Source organism: Biomphalaria glabrata, chromosome 7, assembly GCF_947242115.1.
Source record: "Biomphalaria glabrata chromosome 7, xgBioGlab47.1, whole genome shotgun sequence".
NCBI lineage: Eukaryota > Metazoa > Mollusca > Gastropoda > Planorbidae > Biomphalaria > Biomphalaria glabrata.
The window spans coordinates 21,783,868-21,800,632 of NC_074717.1; the positions used below are offsets into that span (position 1 = coordinate 21,783,868).

At 36.7% G+C, this 16,765-nt stretch overlaps 1 protein-coding gene across 1 annotated transcript in view; it reads right to left on the minus strand.

The window, feature by feature from the left end:
• The window catches only part of LOC106079042 (protein O-glucosyltransferase 2-like), a 48,524-nt gene that overhangs the window by 15,490 nt on the left and 16,269 nt on the right, over positions 1 to 16,765 (minus strand). The window contains exons 3-5 of the mRNA XM_056036594.1: positions 5,318 to 5,529; positions 4,336 to 4,413; positions 3,271 to 3,437 (exon numbers count right to left, since the gene is read on the minus strand). Coding sequence (XP_055892569.1) covers positions 3,271 to 3,437; positions 4,336 to 4,413; positions 5,318 to 5,529 — 457 coding nt within the window. The remainder of the gene's footprint in view (positions 1 to 3,270; positions 3,438 to 4,335; positions 4,414 to 5,317; positions 5,530 to 16,765) is intronic.

The window sequence follows — 16,765 nt, forward strand, 5'->3', positions numbered from 1 at the left end:
TGGAGTTGTATGTAGCCTGCAAGTTAAAATACAAGAAAAGGCATTGGCAGACTCTCTTAGAGCACAAGTTGTTGACTATATTTGTAAAAACATTGAGCATTATACTGACCTTGATGCAGCAACATTGTGTGCTGACATGCCACATGCAAAATTTGACAATATTTTTGAAAGGCTAGATAGTATTTCTAGTCCAAATACTATGGTTGGCGAGCTAGAGATAATAGCAACTACGAAGCTGCTCAGAAAGCCAATTGTCATTATGAATGCAACTAGCAATGTTGTTTTAAAATATGGCATGAATGATTTTCCTTCCTCCCCTGCAGTAGTTATTCGATTTACAAATATTGGAGATGATGTAGGCCATTATGATTGCTTAATTCCTTCTCGGCAATCAAAGTCTAAATACATCCCTGTAACTGCAATCTCTCCTATCCCAGTAAAAGAAAAACCCCCCATGGATGTTAAACAGAAAAAAAAAATCTTTTCAATCTGAAATTTTAACTTCCAGTCCCTATAAAAAAATTCTTGTGGATGCTGCAATTGCAAAAAAAAAGTAAAAAACAACAAACTCAAATTATTCCTGCAACACAAAAGAAAAAAAAAAGTAAAATTTCTATTCAGTTTGGTCAGAATGAGAGTGAGAAAAGTCAAAATTGGTATTGTTTTATATGCGAAGAAAACCTTCAAGAAGATATGATACAATGTATAATATGTGCTTCTTGGGTACATATTGCATGTGCAGGTTGTGAAAATGCTGATACTTATACTTGTGAGTTATGTTTGTGAATCTTTCTGCATTGTTATGTATATATATATAGTTGGTACTTATTACCCTCCATGATGGTACTATTTAGACTCTTGGGAGGGTAAATAGTACTCTTGTTTTTTTGTTTTGTTTTGTATTTTTCTATTTTAATATAAATAACTCAGTCTTTAAACCTTGTACATTTTTAGTATGTGTTGTTGTAAAGCTATGACATAAAAAATAAACATTCTTTTTGCCAAACTTTTTTTTTTATGAATTTTCTCCTTTAGGGGGTACGTTTTACCCCCCTTTCCCCTATATGTATATATATACCATGGGCGTAGCCAGGGGGGGGATTCTACCTTTTAGATAGATATAGCTAGTGTTCTTTGTGTCTTTTAGATAGATATAGCTAGTGTTCTTTGTGTCTTTTAGATAGATATAGCTAGTGTTCTTTGTGTCTTTTAGATAGATATAGCTAGTGTTCTTTGTGTCTTTTAGATAGATATAGCTAGTGTTCTTTGTCTTTTAGATAGATATAGCTAGTGTTCTTTGTGTCTTTTAGATAGATATCTAGTGTTCTTTGTGTCTTTTAGATAGATATCTAGTGTTCTTTGTGTCTTTTAGATAGATATCTAGTGTTCTTTGTGTCTTTTAGATAGATATAGCTAGTGTTCTTGTGTCTTTTAGATAGATATAGCTAGTGTTCTTTGTGTCTTTTAGATAGATATCTAGTGTTCTTTGTGTCTTTTAGATAGATATCTAGTGTTCTTTGTGTCTTTTAGATAGATATCTAGTGTTCTTTGTGTCTTTTAGATAGATATAGCTAGTGTTCTTGTGTCTTTTAGATAGATTTCTAGTGTTCCTTGTGTCTTTTATATAGATATCTAGTCAGGGGTGTAGCTAGGAATTTTCCATCGTTTGGGGGCCCGGGGGGGCGTGACCTGTTTGGGGGCCCCTGCATTTTTGCTTAATATTTAATTTTTAATGTAAAAAAACACTCATTTGGGGCCCCCTTCATGTGGGGGCACGGGGGGATGTTCAATTTCTCCACCCTCCTCCCCCACCCTAGCTACGAAACTGTATCTAGTGTTCCTTAACTTTAAGATGTACAGAGAAGATGACTCACTTTATTAATGTCTTGAATCAATTCCTATATCGTCTAGTAGATGTTGTTGTTTTGTAACATCAAGAGTTGGACCTCCTACAATGTTTTCCTTTTGGTGCATTTAAACTAAATACACCTAAGGGAATATTATTTTATTTTAAAAGCATTTAATTTAAATAAGAATGTTTTCTATTTTAGAAATGTTGTTTTGTTTACTCCGCGTCCAGTTCGTAGAGTTGAATTTATGAGACGGGGAGTATTCCATACACCATTAAATGAAGTGAATTACTCGTTCACGTCTGAACTAAGGTCAGATAAAGTTTATTACACTTGGAGTGTTAAGTGCGGCATTTGAACTAGGCGAGTTTATATATCATGGTACCAGACGATACTCAATGATTTATAACTTCTAACATTTTTTAGTAGTGACACACACACACAGACCACACACACACACACACACACACTCATATTTTATAAAGCCTTTCGTGTAAATATCGCAATTAATGAAAAAGTTTTGACTGCGATGTGAACAAGAGTTTGGAGATGGATCTTAAACTCGAGAAAGGCCTGGAGCCGAAGAGCAGCTTGGTAAATGAAGTATTGCTCTGAGCTGAGACAAATAATAATGATTTTATTTTTGAGGATACAATATATTATTAGTAATTTATGGATTTAATTTAATTAAAATAATAGGACTATTCCAAAAACGAGTCACAGGGAACTCGATAGAAATACATTTTTTAAATAATATTTCAGCATTGAAAAACGTCTGTATGCCAGTATATGGTATTATGGAAGATAGATATTGACCGCATACCAAAACTCAAGAAGTCTATGTCTGTGATGGACACGGTACAGGCCGCAATCGGGCGTCCGTAGTCGCGTGCAATCATGCATTTCTTCTTAATCTTTGGACTCCAGACAATGTCTGACAAACATTATTATTGAGGCGAGAAACAACCTAATGACGAATTCGATTATAGACAATTATTACACAAATGGCTTAAAGCTAAATGGCTAACGATAAAGTGTGTGTGTGTGGCAAATGTGTGAACATTATTCAAATTAAAACATGTGTAAAACTTGTATATATCAAATGCTTCTCACAAACACACACACACACTTTATTTCCTTTCAAATTGGAGTTAATTAAACATAGTTAACCGCATACATACACATGGGGCGTAACTTATCAGAAAAAGGAGATCCGAAATTCCATTTTCCTCAGTCAGTTAGCGATGACACCTTTTTTTCAACTTGATTCCAATGAATTCTTTTTCTTCCACTATTTTTTTTTTTTTTTCAATTTGGCCCAATCTGAGTTTAGCTTATTTAAAAAAAAAAAACGGTCAGATAAAAGGTGAGGCTGACACTCGATCATATACAAGACATTCACAGGCTCATTTCAAATTACCTGCCCATCATTTCGAGAGTTGCCTCCGTGATGTCATAAGTGGGCAAGACTATGTCAAATGTCTGCTTCGAGCCACACCAGGAGAATACCGGAAGTGGATTCTGTTTTCTGGTCACCAGAGGCCAGTCACCAAGATTTAGAAAAAACTCAAAGTTTGGGAAAAGCATCTGAAAGGAAAAAAAGTTTATATGTTGTTGTTTTGTTTTTTTTTAATTAAAGTATTCGTGCCTATATTTTCAACAAATCGTGTTTTACTCCTGAAATCGAGCTAGATTTTTTTTTTTTTTGTGTATACGGTGTGAAAAAACTAAAGTGTTGATAAGATATGCTTTTTGTGTTCACTTCTTAGTCCTGCAGAATCAATGTTCTAAGCTCTTCCGCTCGTAGCACAAAAATATGTCAATATAACCTTTAACGGCCTATGTAGATAGAAATTGTTTAAGATTGCTGTGAAAATCCCCAAGTGTGACGTAAGTCTACTTTGCCTGCCTGGTCGTGCGGTTTGCGCGCTGGACTGTCGTTTGGATGTATCGATGGTCCAGGGTTCAAACCCTGCCCTCTCCCATCCCCCGTCGTCCTGTGGGAGGTTTGGACTAGGGACTAAACTATCCTCAACTCCGAAGGAACATCCGAAACATGTCAAACATTTTACAAAGAAACACTTCGAGGTTAAAACAACAACAAACTTTTATGTGTGAAGCCAAACGATTTTCGGATATTCGCTTTACAAAATTTTTGTTTTGTTTCTTTTATCGAGTTCGCTTTTCCTAGTTAGTATTCTGGAAACGATGAGTGTGGAAATAATGGCTGCATTGACTATGGACAAAGTCAAAGTCTGTATAGTAGAAAATGTTGCTAGAAAACTTCATGTAACAGTTGCATGCACATTTAAGTTGTATTTCTTCTCACGTGGCTCACTCCACGGCATTCTATGGCCTTTCATTTTCTATGCATATCTCCTCTTCAACGCATATAATAGCAACCACTCTGGTTGTAGGGACTATCTGCCCGTTAAATGCAAGTCACGTGACGGCGCGTTAAAAGGAATCACAAGAGACAGCTTACCTTACGTGTGAGTGAGAGTAGAATGGCGTCGCCAAACATATTGAAACCTACGTGCTGACCGTAGCACTTCCTGTACACCTGTGTAGACACAGAGACAACAACACAGAGTAAGAGCAATAGTTCGTACTGTATACGACTACATAGTAGAACTAAGGTGGGATTTGCATGTGAGAAATAATATTGGTGGGTTGTTTTTTCTTAAAGAAAACTGGTTCTTTTGGGGTCTAGTTTTACGCTAGATCCGTCAAATTTTACTTTAGATCGCCCTCCCCCTACTCGACCGATTGAAGCCTCTGGGAGGTGGGGGGGGGGGGGCAATATTTATAGAAATTCAACAAAATACGTTGCCCAAAACGTTCAGAGCAAAATTTGCCTAGCTCTAAAGACATTAACATATAGGCTCTACTGTTTTCTTTATTCCATAACTAATGCTAGTGATTGTTTTATTACAATACTTCTATTTAACTCGTATCTTTGTGAAAACTTCTGCCTAGGTAGAATCTGGACACGAATCTAGAAAACGGCTTTATCAATTTTCCTAGAAGTTTGACAATTAATGTGTATCTTTGGGAAAAGACTTACTAGCTATTTGACTACAATGGGAAAACTCTAATTTGACCATTATAATTTTTCAAAGTACGTGTATAAAAAAAATAATTTTATCTTGAGAATGAATTTCGCATGTAGGATTTATTCGTTAAAGAGTCTAATAATTAATAACAGACATCCAAAAACATTTTACGAACCATCTTCTCAGTCTAGATCTATAGGACTATCTTAAGAATTTTGTTATACTCTGAGTAGATTTAGACACATATTTCCGTGAGGCGGAATAAAAATGTTCACTGTTTGTTGAAATCTCTCATTCAATAGTTATTAAGGGAAGAGAAACTATTCGCTCTTACGAAAACGTCACCAGCTTCAAACAGAAGGAATGGCCTCTTATTTTTTAAAAGTTTTTTTGTTCCTAGTTTGTTTCTACCTTGTTCTCCACGATCTTGTAGTGGCACAGGCTATGCTGTCCGTCCCGGTTGTATCTCTCCACCGCCTCTTTGGCCACTTTGGTCATGTCGAGGTCCTTGAATATTTCCAGGTCTTCCCGGATCTGTGAGTAAGTGGCAGGACATCCCACGAACTGAGCCCACTGCTCCACTGTTTGGTGCGGACAGTCACATGTGTCATGATAAATATTACCTGCAATGATAATAATGATGATAATAATAATATCAGCCGAGGGGATACTGACATCTGACCTCGCAGACACCTTCAAGGCGCTTAAGAAGTGATGTTGTTGCTTGTCAGAGAGGGGGGGGGGGTACTGCAGTGCTACTCAGGGCCGGTCCTACAGACTGCGCGGGGCCTAGTGTGGGTAGGATAATAATAAGTGAAAATTAAGATTTTTATTTTTAGAAAATAAATTCGTCTTTGCATTTTATTCATACTGTACTAAGTACAGATCGCGGTCAAATTAGCATCACGAACCATCTACAGTAGAAAGTAGTTTTCCAATTAAAAGCCGATAAAGATTATGATCTGCTTTTTATATTTACTATCGACTAGCAAAATATCGCTTTTGATTTTTAGCGGCCCCCGTAAGGGAAAAAGCCGCTATTAGGTTTGTGCAAAATGTCAGTCTGTCCGTCTGTCACACTCAGATCTCGAAAACTAGAAGAGATATGAAAATTATTATTTCACTATGCGATGCGGCTTGAAACGTTTAGGTGCAACGACTACTTTTGGTTTTCTAAAAGCAAACCGTTTAATTTATAAAATTAATCACGCAAGCGATTTTTTCATAAAAATACACCAATTCTAAAACAATTACGTAAATGTAAGGGAGGCAATGTTCTAATATGTTAACAAAGAACGATAATGTTATGTGTATTATAAGTTTCACTAAGTCGAATACATTGATAAAATGTACAAGAAATGTTCACAACAAATATAAATATTAGTTGAAGGTGTTTTCTCTGGTCAACTAGCTGCTAAAATTAAAAGAAAACACTTATTTTTGTTTATAAATGCTAAGAATGTACTTTGTATGTAAATATCACGCACATTTTATTAAATGGACTTCTTATGCAGCGCCTTTCGTGCAGTAGCGTAACGCCGCGGCATGATATAATGTCAAACTTATTAATTAAAATGTTTTAAATAATCAGATTTTATTTTAATTTTTGTTTTTTGTTTAGTGCCCCATCAGGATAAAAGCCGCTTATTTTTGTGAGTTTTGTCTGTTGGTCGGTCTGTCAGTCAAGTTTAGATTAAAAAAAACAATAACACTAAATGCAATTGAAAATCTGATTTACCCTTTAATGTTCCTTCCGAAACATCTCTATCTTTAAGTATCTATAATAGATTGTTCCGGATGGTTTTGTAAAAACAAATGAATGTCAACGAATGTATGTTCGCTCTTCTAATTTATATTATATTTAATTTCCGTGCTTAAACGTTGCAAAACACTTGATTAATCATATGTTGTTCCAGTTTTTTTATGTAAATAGCATGTAAATGCTAAACGAAAATCTCTATACTGACTTATATTTCATTGACTTACATTACACTTATATTCTTTGACAATTCGTCACTATAGTTTAATTATCAATATCAAATCGTTCCGTATTTTCAACTTAAAACAAATTTATGTCAAAGGATTTTTTTTAAATATCGACAATAGGTTGTTCAGGATTTTAAATTAAGAAAGTAATTTACTAGAAACGATTATTGAAAATCACTTTTAGTGGCTCCCTAAGGGGAAAAGCCGCTATTAGGTTTGTTAGACTTATTTATTTTACATTTAATTTTCTTGCTGAAACATAGAAAAAGTTTTTTAATCGGTAAAGAATGTTCCGGGTTTTGTTTCGAAAATGAAATCGATCTACATAACATAAATAACCTTACAAATCGTCGCCAAAATTGTTCCGAATTTTGTTAGAAAATTGTACTAATGCCAAATAACTGTTTCAAATCCCTATTCTAATAAATAAAACAAATAATCTTCTTCTCATTTACAAATACTGGTTGTTCCGGATTTTTTATGAAAAACATTTTAATTCTATATTTATTAAAAAATCGCACTTCTATCTTACACTACATTTAATTTTCTAGCTTAAACGTTACAAAATTTAGTTTTATCTTAATATTATGTTCCGGATTTTTAAGGAAAACAGCTTCCTAACACCAAAGTAAGGTATAAAAATCTCTCCACAAGGCTATGGTACATATAATTTTTATAATACATCATCCCAGAAATTTAATTAACGGTATTTGATTTATCTGAGACTCCAACTCTCTCTCTCTCTCTCTCAATATACAAACATCCGGAACAATCCTTAATAGATACTTAAAACTATTTCTATGTTTTGAAAGGAAAATTAAAGTTAAACCAGATTTCAATAGCTTCTTTTTTTTCGATATGAACATGACGTACAGACAAACTGACAGACAAAACGTACAAAAAATGCGGATTTTATCCTGATATATATATATATATATTTATATATATATATATATATATATATATATATATATATATATATATATTGTGACAAGTCAAAAGCTTGCTGTCACTCAAATTTATCACAGCATTAATTATATTTTATTATTATTTATTTATTTTATTTTAATTATTTCCCCGTCCTATCCCCAATTTCTTCGCCCGCCCCACCTTTTCCTCTCCAGGCTAGACTTAGTCCACCACCTTGGAGATAGCTAGGCCGCGTCTTTTGACTTATCTCCACTTGATCGGGGAAAGATAAACACACAGTCTCTTTGATCTTACCCTCCGGATGTCTGACGGTCGCAGTTGACACCACCTTGGATGGAATGCAAGCAAATCTCCCCCCCTCTCCCGCGTCTCTCCTTAATCAAAGAGATTGCTCGGGTCAACACGCCTCGTGACACTCCATGGTGCGACTCTTGTCGGATTCACCCACGTGTAAGATAATTCTTAGCCTAGGACATTTCTTGTTTCCGCCCGTCTCTCCCAGGCCTTTATAAGGTAAATTAAATCAAGCCAGACCCTCTTATTTCTCTATCGCTGTCAATCGAGTCTGGGCTACTTCATTTATTCTTACTCTTAGAGAAATACCTGGTGGTAAGCCGAACTTAATCACAAGTTCCATCTTAAAATTACTATTGTGTATATTTCTCATTGGATATTATCATGTGCATTTTATTATTTCATTTACACTTAATTAGTGCATTGTGTATTTCTCAAACATGTCCTATGTATGTATTTATGAATTGCGTTAATCTATTAATGCTACGTTGCTCAATAGATCGTTGATGCAACCATGTGTATGTTTGTACATCTTATTTTATTTCCTTTATCTCGGCTGACCGCCTTGATAATTTTACTAGCGCACTAATACTGCGCTTAGAAGAGAGACATGAATTATCTCCCCTTTAGTCTTTCTACGTTGACGAGAGTTGCTCCCCTTGAACGGACGCTGTCCATTCAAGCGCACTCCATTGTTCTCGGCCGACGGTCGTATGTAAACAAACCATCATGGTCACTGAACACCGCCCATTTCCTTCCCCTTTCTCTTTCCACTTGTGTTGTTTCATTGAGATTATTATTTTCCCTTTTATGTACATTTTTATATTGCTACTATCAGCCATCTATTTTTCCATATCCCATTTGTCATCATCTCCCCATTGCGCTCTAAAGCCATTTTCCTATCTGACGAATGCACCTCAGTCGAGGGCATCGATAAGATGCATGATAGGTATGTCCTAACTTGTCTTTATTTATCCGCAGCCTCCCTCAGGTGTCTGCCTATTTACTTGCCTATTTGCTGTTCAGTGTCTACTCAACACTACTAAACTATTTATCGGATCACTCACCTGCCTATTTATTTGGCATTGTCTGCCTAGTCAACTGCCTATTTGCTATTGAGTATCATCTACTGCCTACGTGGATCTACTCAACTCTACTACTTGGCGCTATCGGCTCTACTGCCTGCCTATTCGACAGCCCAACTGTCAACTTATTAGGTACGACGTCCCTATAGACTCAGAGTCTGTGCGACACGTCATAGCTACGCCAAACCCTCCGAAACTCACTTGACTTATCCTGCTAACTACGCTGCCCACGGCGGATCAGCTCTGCCCGCAGTACCCTTGTGCCCACGGTAGCCGGCCACCCGCCCTACTGTGCCCACTACAGATATCAGAACTTTGGATTGAGACTCCACAAGAACTGTATCACCGGCGTCCCTCTACCCGCTAGAGCGCCACCTCCAGCTGCAGAACCTCAGGCCAGGATCACGGCCAGCTGCGTCATCAACAGGACAACCAGCTAAGTTCAGAAGACAAAGTGACATACTCTCTTATTAAATGCAAGAGTGATGATTAAATATAGTATTGATTAGAGATAGATGCAAACCCTCCCCCTTTTTATTCTTCATTTTTTACTTTGTATCTTTCTTTCATTGCTTGTTTCGTTGCGTGCCTGCTCCCGATTTATATGCTGACGGGTTGGTGTATGATAGCTTCTAAAAATAATCATCCCCTAGACATTAAACACGCCAAACACACGTCACTTTCGCTAACCTGTCACATATATATCATATATTGTAGGTCATACATCTTTAAATAAAATACTATAAGAACTCAGCTTCTTCCATAACTATGTACCCTCGTTAGCTCTCTCTCTCTCGTGTTAATACAGACATTTTTAGTCTAACTATATAATAGGCCGTGTGACGTCAAGTATTTTTATTTCCTTTGACGTCACATGGAATGAATTCTTTAAATGAAATGTTAATAAGAACTTGGTGCACTAATGTTTATGAAAGCTCGCCAACGTTCTTATATTGTGAAAGACATTTTTAGTCTAACTAGGCCGTGTGACGTAAATGATTTTTTTTCCTATCACGTCATACGGAATGAATTCTTTAAATGAAATGTTAATAAGAACTTGGTGCACTAATGTTTATGAAAACTCGCCAACGTTCTAGTATTGTTAAAGACATTTTTAGTCTAACTAAGCCGTGTGACGTAAAAGATTTTTTTCCTTTGACGTCATACGGAATGAATTCTTTAAATGAAATGTTAATAAGAACTCGGTGCACTAATGTTTATTAAACCTCGCAAAGTTCTCGTATAGATAAAAAAATATTTTTAGTCTAACTAGGCCGTGTGACGTAGGCTAAAGGTTTTTTTCTAATCTACATTTTTTCCACTAGATCTAGATTTTTTTACACTAAATCTAGATTTTTAACACTAGATCTATATTTTTTTTACAATAAATCAAAATTTATTTTCTCATTAAAAATCATTGTAGATTCTAGATGTAGAATTTCTAAGTCTAGTTAAGAATTATAATTATATAGACAAGATCAAGATCTAGAATTTCAATTTCTAGATCTAAATCTAGACTTAAAGTGTAGATTTCGATTTCCATGTCTAGATCTATATTACATTATTATAAAATATTAAAACTAATCTATTATTTTTAAAGTTAATGTTGCTTTCAGTTTATTGATAGATTATCTAGGCTTTTCTATTTTACGTAAATATAAATTACATCCAAATTATTTCAAATTTAGATCTTAGATCTAGGAGATATATATATATCTTAAGAGTGCTAAATCAGAAGTTTAGTTTAGGTAGATCTACATCCTTATTCTAGTTCCATTTAGATGAAAATGCATATAGCTTTTTTTGGTAACTGCGCTGGGAAATCGAGCAGACGTTGTCGAAGTAGGCCTACATCAAGCTCGATACATGTTCTTTTTTATCTATTTTTTTTTATTACAAAACAATGCCAAAATATTATCTAAAATCTCTCGTCTGACATATTGTACATATTCGGTAGTTGTCATGCGTAATATATCTTTTTATCAATAATTGGCTATTAGTTTTTTTTTAAGTTAACAGCAATGGCTGGTCGTGCCTTTAGAAGACTGGCCTGATTATTTCAACGGTCCCAGGTTCATAACTGCTCGCTGACATCCCCGTCGTTCAGCGGGAGGTTTGATTTATATTTATGATTTATATTATCTTTAACTTAAAAGGAAAATCCGAAACATGTAAAATATTTTACAGAAAAAAAAACATTTTTCCAAAGCCAAATGAGTCTTTAAAACATTACTATCCAACCACATCGCATGATACAAAAAATATCTGAATTGAACGTTAACAAAAATATACAAGCTTGGATTCTAAACTTTCTTATCAACGCCCACAATATGTAAAAGTGAACGGGCATGTGTCAGGCACGAGAGAGCTTAGCACTGGAGCGTCGCAGGGGTGCGTCCTGTCACCAGTGTTGTATACCATATACACAAATGACATTCAGAGCTCATCAGCTGACACTCCCGTCATAAAATTTGCTGACGACACAGCAATCATTGGCCTTATTGCAGGTGACGAAAATATGTACCATTCAACAATTAAACACCTTTTACCAATGGTGTATAGATAACTTTCTAATTTTAAATGTTCAGAAAACTAAAGAAATGATTATTGATTTTATGAAAAACAAAGACCATATTGCAGAAATTCAGATAAACAACCAAACCATAGAACAAGTACAAGAATTTAAATATCTAGGCACAACTTAGACTTAGGTCCTACTCTACATATTTACACAAAGAGTGACAAGCTGTCTCCATAAAGATCTGTCACTGGCAATGTCTGAAGCCTCCTCCCACCTAGTGTCCACTGTTCTGAGGTCCTCCATGAAGGTGTGTCGCCAAGTAATACGAGGACGTCCCTGTTTGCGCTTTCCTCGTTTTGGCTTCCATGTTATCGCAACTCTTGGTGTGCGTAATTCATTTTGACGTAGAACATGTGCCGCCATCTCTGTTGAGCCCCTTAACCAACTGTCGCCAGACCTAACTTACATATTCAAGGACCCCTCTCCAGACAAAGATCTCAAGGTCAAGACAGACCCAATAACTGCTGAGGAGGTTACCATGGCCATTGCAGTGCTAAAGATAAACAAAGCACCAGGGCTAGACATTTTATCAGCAGAAATGCTAAAATATGGGGGACAGTGCATTGTTAACAGAATGACTGATCTCTTAAATCTCTGTTGGCGAACTTCAAAAGTCCCAGAGGACTGGCAAAAGGGAGTGATTGTAAAGCTTCCAAAAAAGGGCAACTTGGCAGACTGCAACAACTAGAGGGGCATTACTCTCCTCTCTGTCCCGGGCAAAGTTTTCAGCACTGTCTTGTTGAGACGGCTTCAACAGTCTGTAGATGAAAGGCTCAGAGAAGAACAAGCAGGTTTCCGAAGAGGCAGATCATGTACAGAGCAGATTTTCGTTCTACGAAATATCATAGAACAAAGTCTTGAGTACCAACAACGGCTATCGATCAGTTTCGGGACTTCAAAGGGACTTCAAAAAAGCGTTTGATAGTGTCCACCGAGAATGACTATGGAAAATAGTTAGAGAATACGCCATCCCATAAAAATTCGTCCAGATCCTACGACACCTTTACAGTCAGTCTAGTTGGTGCATTAAAACAGAAGAGGGAACAACAGAGTTTTTTTTACAATCGAGACAGGTGTGAGACAGGGGTGCATCTTATCTCCCTTCCTTTTCCTCCTAGCCATCGACTACATAATGAGGAGAGCAATGAAACAGACTGCCTTTGGTATTCCATGGCGTGAACAACTCCGATTGACAGACTTGGACTTTGCTGATGATGTTGCACTACTCGGGGCTACAAATAAATGCATTCAAGAAATGACGGAGAGCCTAGACAGAGAGGCACCCAAAATTGGCCTCCGCATAAACTTGGATAAGACTAAAATTATGCGAGTGGGATATAAGGCAAAGGGTGTCCCCGTCAGACTTGGCGAGTCAAAGCTTGAAGAGTTGGACAAGTTCACGTACCTTGGCAGCATCATAACAAATGATGGAGATGCTTACCATGATGTAGCGTGCCGAATAGGAAAGACAGGGAGCATTTTCCAAAGGCTGCAGCCTATTTGGACTAGCCAAGTCATTGGACTCGAGACAAAAATACACCTTATCAACACAATCGTCATTCCTACTGCAACATATGCATGTGAGACATGGAAGTCATCTGTTAAAATTGAGAAAAGACTAAATGTGACTATCAACAACAAAACTGAAATGGAATAAACACCGTCAAAAAATATACACGAAAATTCACCAGCGACTCTTCTGTCTCAGAAAGCTAAGAACATTTAACATAGACAAAACAATAATCAAACTCTTCTACACAGCAACTATCAGCAGCCTAATCAACTTTGCCATCACCTGCTGGTATGGCACAAAGACATAGACTTAATAGACTAATTAAAAAAGCACCGTGTATCACCCAAATACAGCTACCATCTCTTGAAGAGCTTTTTCAAGAAAGATGCATTTCCAAAACACTCACGATTCTTAAAGACAACCTGCACCCATTAAACCAATGTTACATAAGATCTGAACGAAGTGGTCGTCTCCTTTCCGTTAGGACTAAAACAGAAAGATTTAAAAACTCCTTTATCCCACTATCGGTCAGAGTGTTACAAGATCAGCTGTCGTCATCGAGAAGTACATAGAAGTCAAACTCATAAAGCGCTGGTTGTGAATGTGTATGTGTGTGAGTGATTGCTGTTCGAATTTTTTCATCCATATTGTTTTTGTAAAGTAGTTACGCTGAGGTTGTCAATTGTAGTCAACCTGAATTTTCATTTGATTGGATCAATAAAATTATCTTATCTTATCTTATCTTATAATAACTTTGACAATCAAGGCAAAATTACGTCTTGAATATTTCTTGCAAAAAGAGGGATCCATTAGGGATCCGACGGGGCCGCCTCTCAGTTTGTGTGATAACACAAACTCTCTTTGTAATCTTGTTTTGAAGGTAGTAATATTAGGTAACCGTAAGGTTTTATTTAGAAGATATGAGCATTTGATAACCAACAAAGACTGGTAGTCAGAAAGTTTTATTTAGAAGGTAGCAATAACCGGTGGCCAAATGTTTTTTAAAGTGGCAGTATTTGAGAGCCAAAATGTTTTATTTAGAAGGTAGCAATAACCGGTGGCCAAATGTTTTTTAAAGTGGCAGTATTTGAGAGCCAAAATGTTTTATTTAGAAGATTGCAATATTTGATAGATGTAGTTTTTATTTTCTATTAATGCACTCCTTCCCTTTTATTTTGAAATGAAATAAGTCTGCTATGCCACTACACACACACACACACACACACACACACAAAAGCCCAGGCTGATACCCTGTGTAAATGAGGCGTACAAGAGTTATTAGATTGACTGAAAGGTGTGTACTTACAAAGAATTATGTTCTAAGGCCCTGACACCGAAACAAGTGAATGGAAATGAAGGGCAATTGGTATAGAGACGATTTTATAACCTAATGGGGTTGTGTCACGGACTTACATGAAAAGGTAGAGGCGCGACCGAAATGGGGGTGCCGAGGTACGCATTATCCAACCAAACTTGCGCGCTGATCTCCGCAGGAGATGGGTTTTCTCCTTTCCAATTTTGACCAACTCCTTCCCCCCCCCCTTCTCTTTTTTTCCCCCGTTTCAACCTGCGCGTATTTTTGAGGAGAGTTCAACTTGTGTGAATGCTTTCAACTCTATGCTGGTTGTGTTAACATTACCTCTCTCTCCCCTTTTCATATCGCCACTTCTCTCCCTAATCTTGACAGCAATCGTGTGAGGCAGATCTACTCGAGACCGAGCGTTATTAATGGCCTCAACACTGACCTGTGACGTCGCAACCTGTGGGTAGTAGAGACCAATCGTTATTAATTAATGGCCTCAACACAGATCTGCGACGTCGCAACCTGTGGGTAGTAGAGACCAATCGTTATTAATTAATGGCCTCAACACAGATCTGCGACGTCGCAACCTGTGGGTAGTAGAGACCAATCGTTATTAATTAATGGCCTCAACACAGATCTGCGACGTCGCAACCTGTGGGTAGTAGAGACCAATAATTCGCTGCCAAGTCAAACGTCTGTACGTTAGACCTGTGACGTGGCAACAACCTATTGGTTTCCCCTTTTTCAAGCGAGACCATTCAGCGTTGTACAAACATGTGGCGTGGCATCGAGCTATTGGTCTCCAATTCCCACAAGTTGTGACGTTGCAGGTCAGTATTCAGGTCTTCGAAGACAATTGGTCTTGGTTCAAGCTGACCAAAACGAGTGTCCTCGATCTAATACAGGAATCTAGGAATGTTTCTAATGATCAGTGTGCTGGGCGATACCGGTTAAAGCCTTTTCATTAGATCGTCCCGCCCTTTTTTTTTTCTTTTTTTGTTTGTTCTGAGACCTTTCTGGTGATAGGATAAAGATCTCTCCATCCTTGAAAACGAAAATATTAAAACAATAAGACGACTTATTTCAAATTCACAGGTTATAGTGATTTTTACATATTGTCCAATATAGCTTTAAAAAAAAAGACATATAGTTCTAAATTGTTACACTGTTGCCTTTCAGACATTTTGCTCTGCTATCTACCTACCTACATGTCTTTTTTTTTTATTATTATTTTTAGTTCCTATTGGCCATGAACGATATTATTGATCTTTCTTTTAACGCCCTATTTCTCCACCCCCAGCCTTCCTCCCCTTTATTAAAAGACTCTCGAGAATAGCACGAGGTTATTGGAAAAAAAAATTGCGTTTCTCACCCTTTTGGGGGGTGGGGTAAATATTTTTGAACACGCTACATTATGTCTCCAGGAAAAATAAAAGTACCGGCATATATTTCACTATCATTGTAAATAAACATTCTCCGTTTCGAACTTTGTTGTGAGGCCTACATAGATTTACGACAAAATAAATAATTTAGGAGTCACTGTAGTTTATATTCGTAGATCTTTTGGTAGACGAAAAAAAAAAAGTTGCTCCCCATTAATATGAAAATGTATTCAATAAAAATTCCATACGTCAAATTTGCATAACTTTTGAATCAAAGAGTTAGTCTTTAAAAACGGCCACACCCTTTTTGGAACACTCGTTGCATAAAAGCATATCATACAGAATCTTGATTCACACAGAGGTAACGCTTGCTTGGCGTTGCGTGTCATGGTAATAAAGAGGGTGGGGCTAGTGTTCATTCAAGCGTGTAGTGTCGATGTCCTGTCTTTCATCAACCTCCCCCAAACAGGCTTTAATTTACTAAAATAATTAAATTAAATTATCAGCTGTGCATATTAAAAAGACATTATTTAGCAATTTAAATAGATATTATTTTGTTTATATATTAGACAATAATTTTATTTACCGCTCTATTATCATATTCAAAGCTGTAATTAGTTACATTGCAAGTCTTATCAAAGCTCAAACTAGCTACATTGCAGTTCTGCATTACCTTAAATTAATTACATTGCAAATGCCATACTACAACTGTAACAAGTTACATTGCAAATGTCTTATCACAGCTCTAACCAGTTACATTGCATGTGTCGTGTAACAGCTGTAAC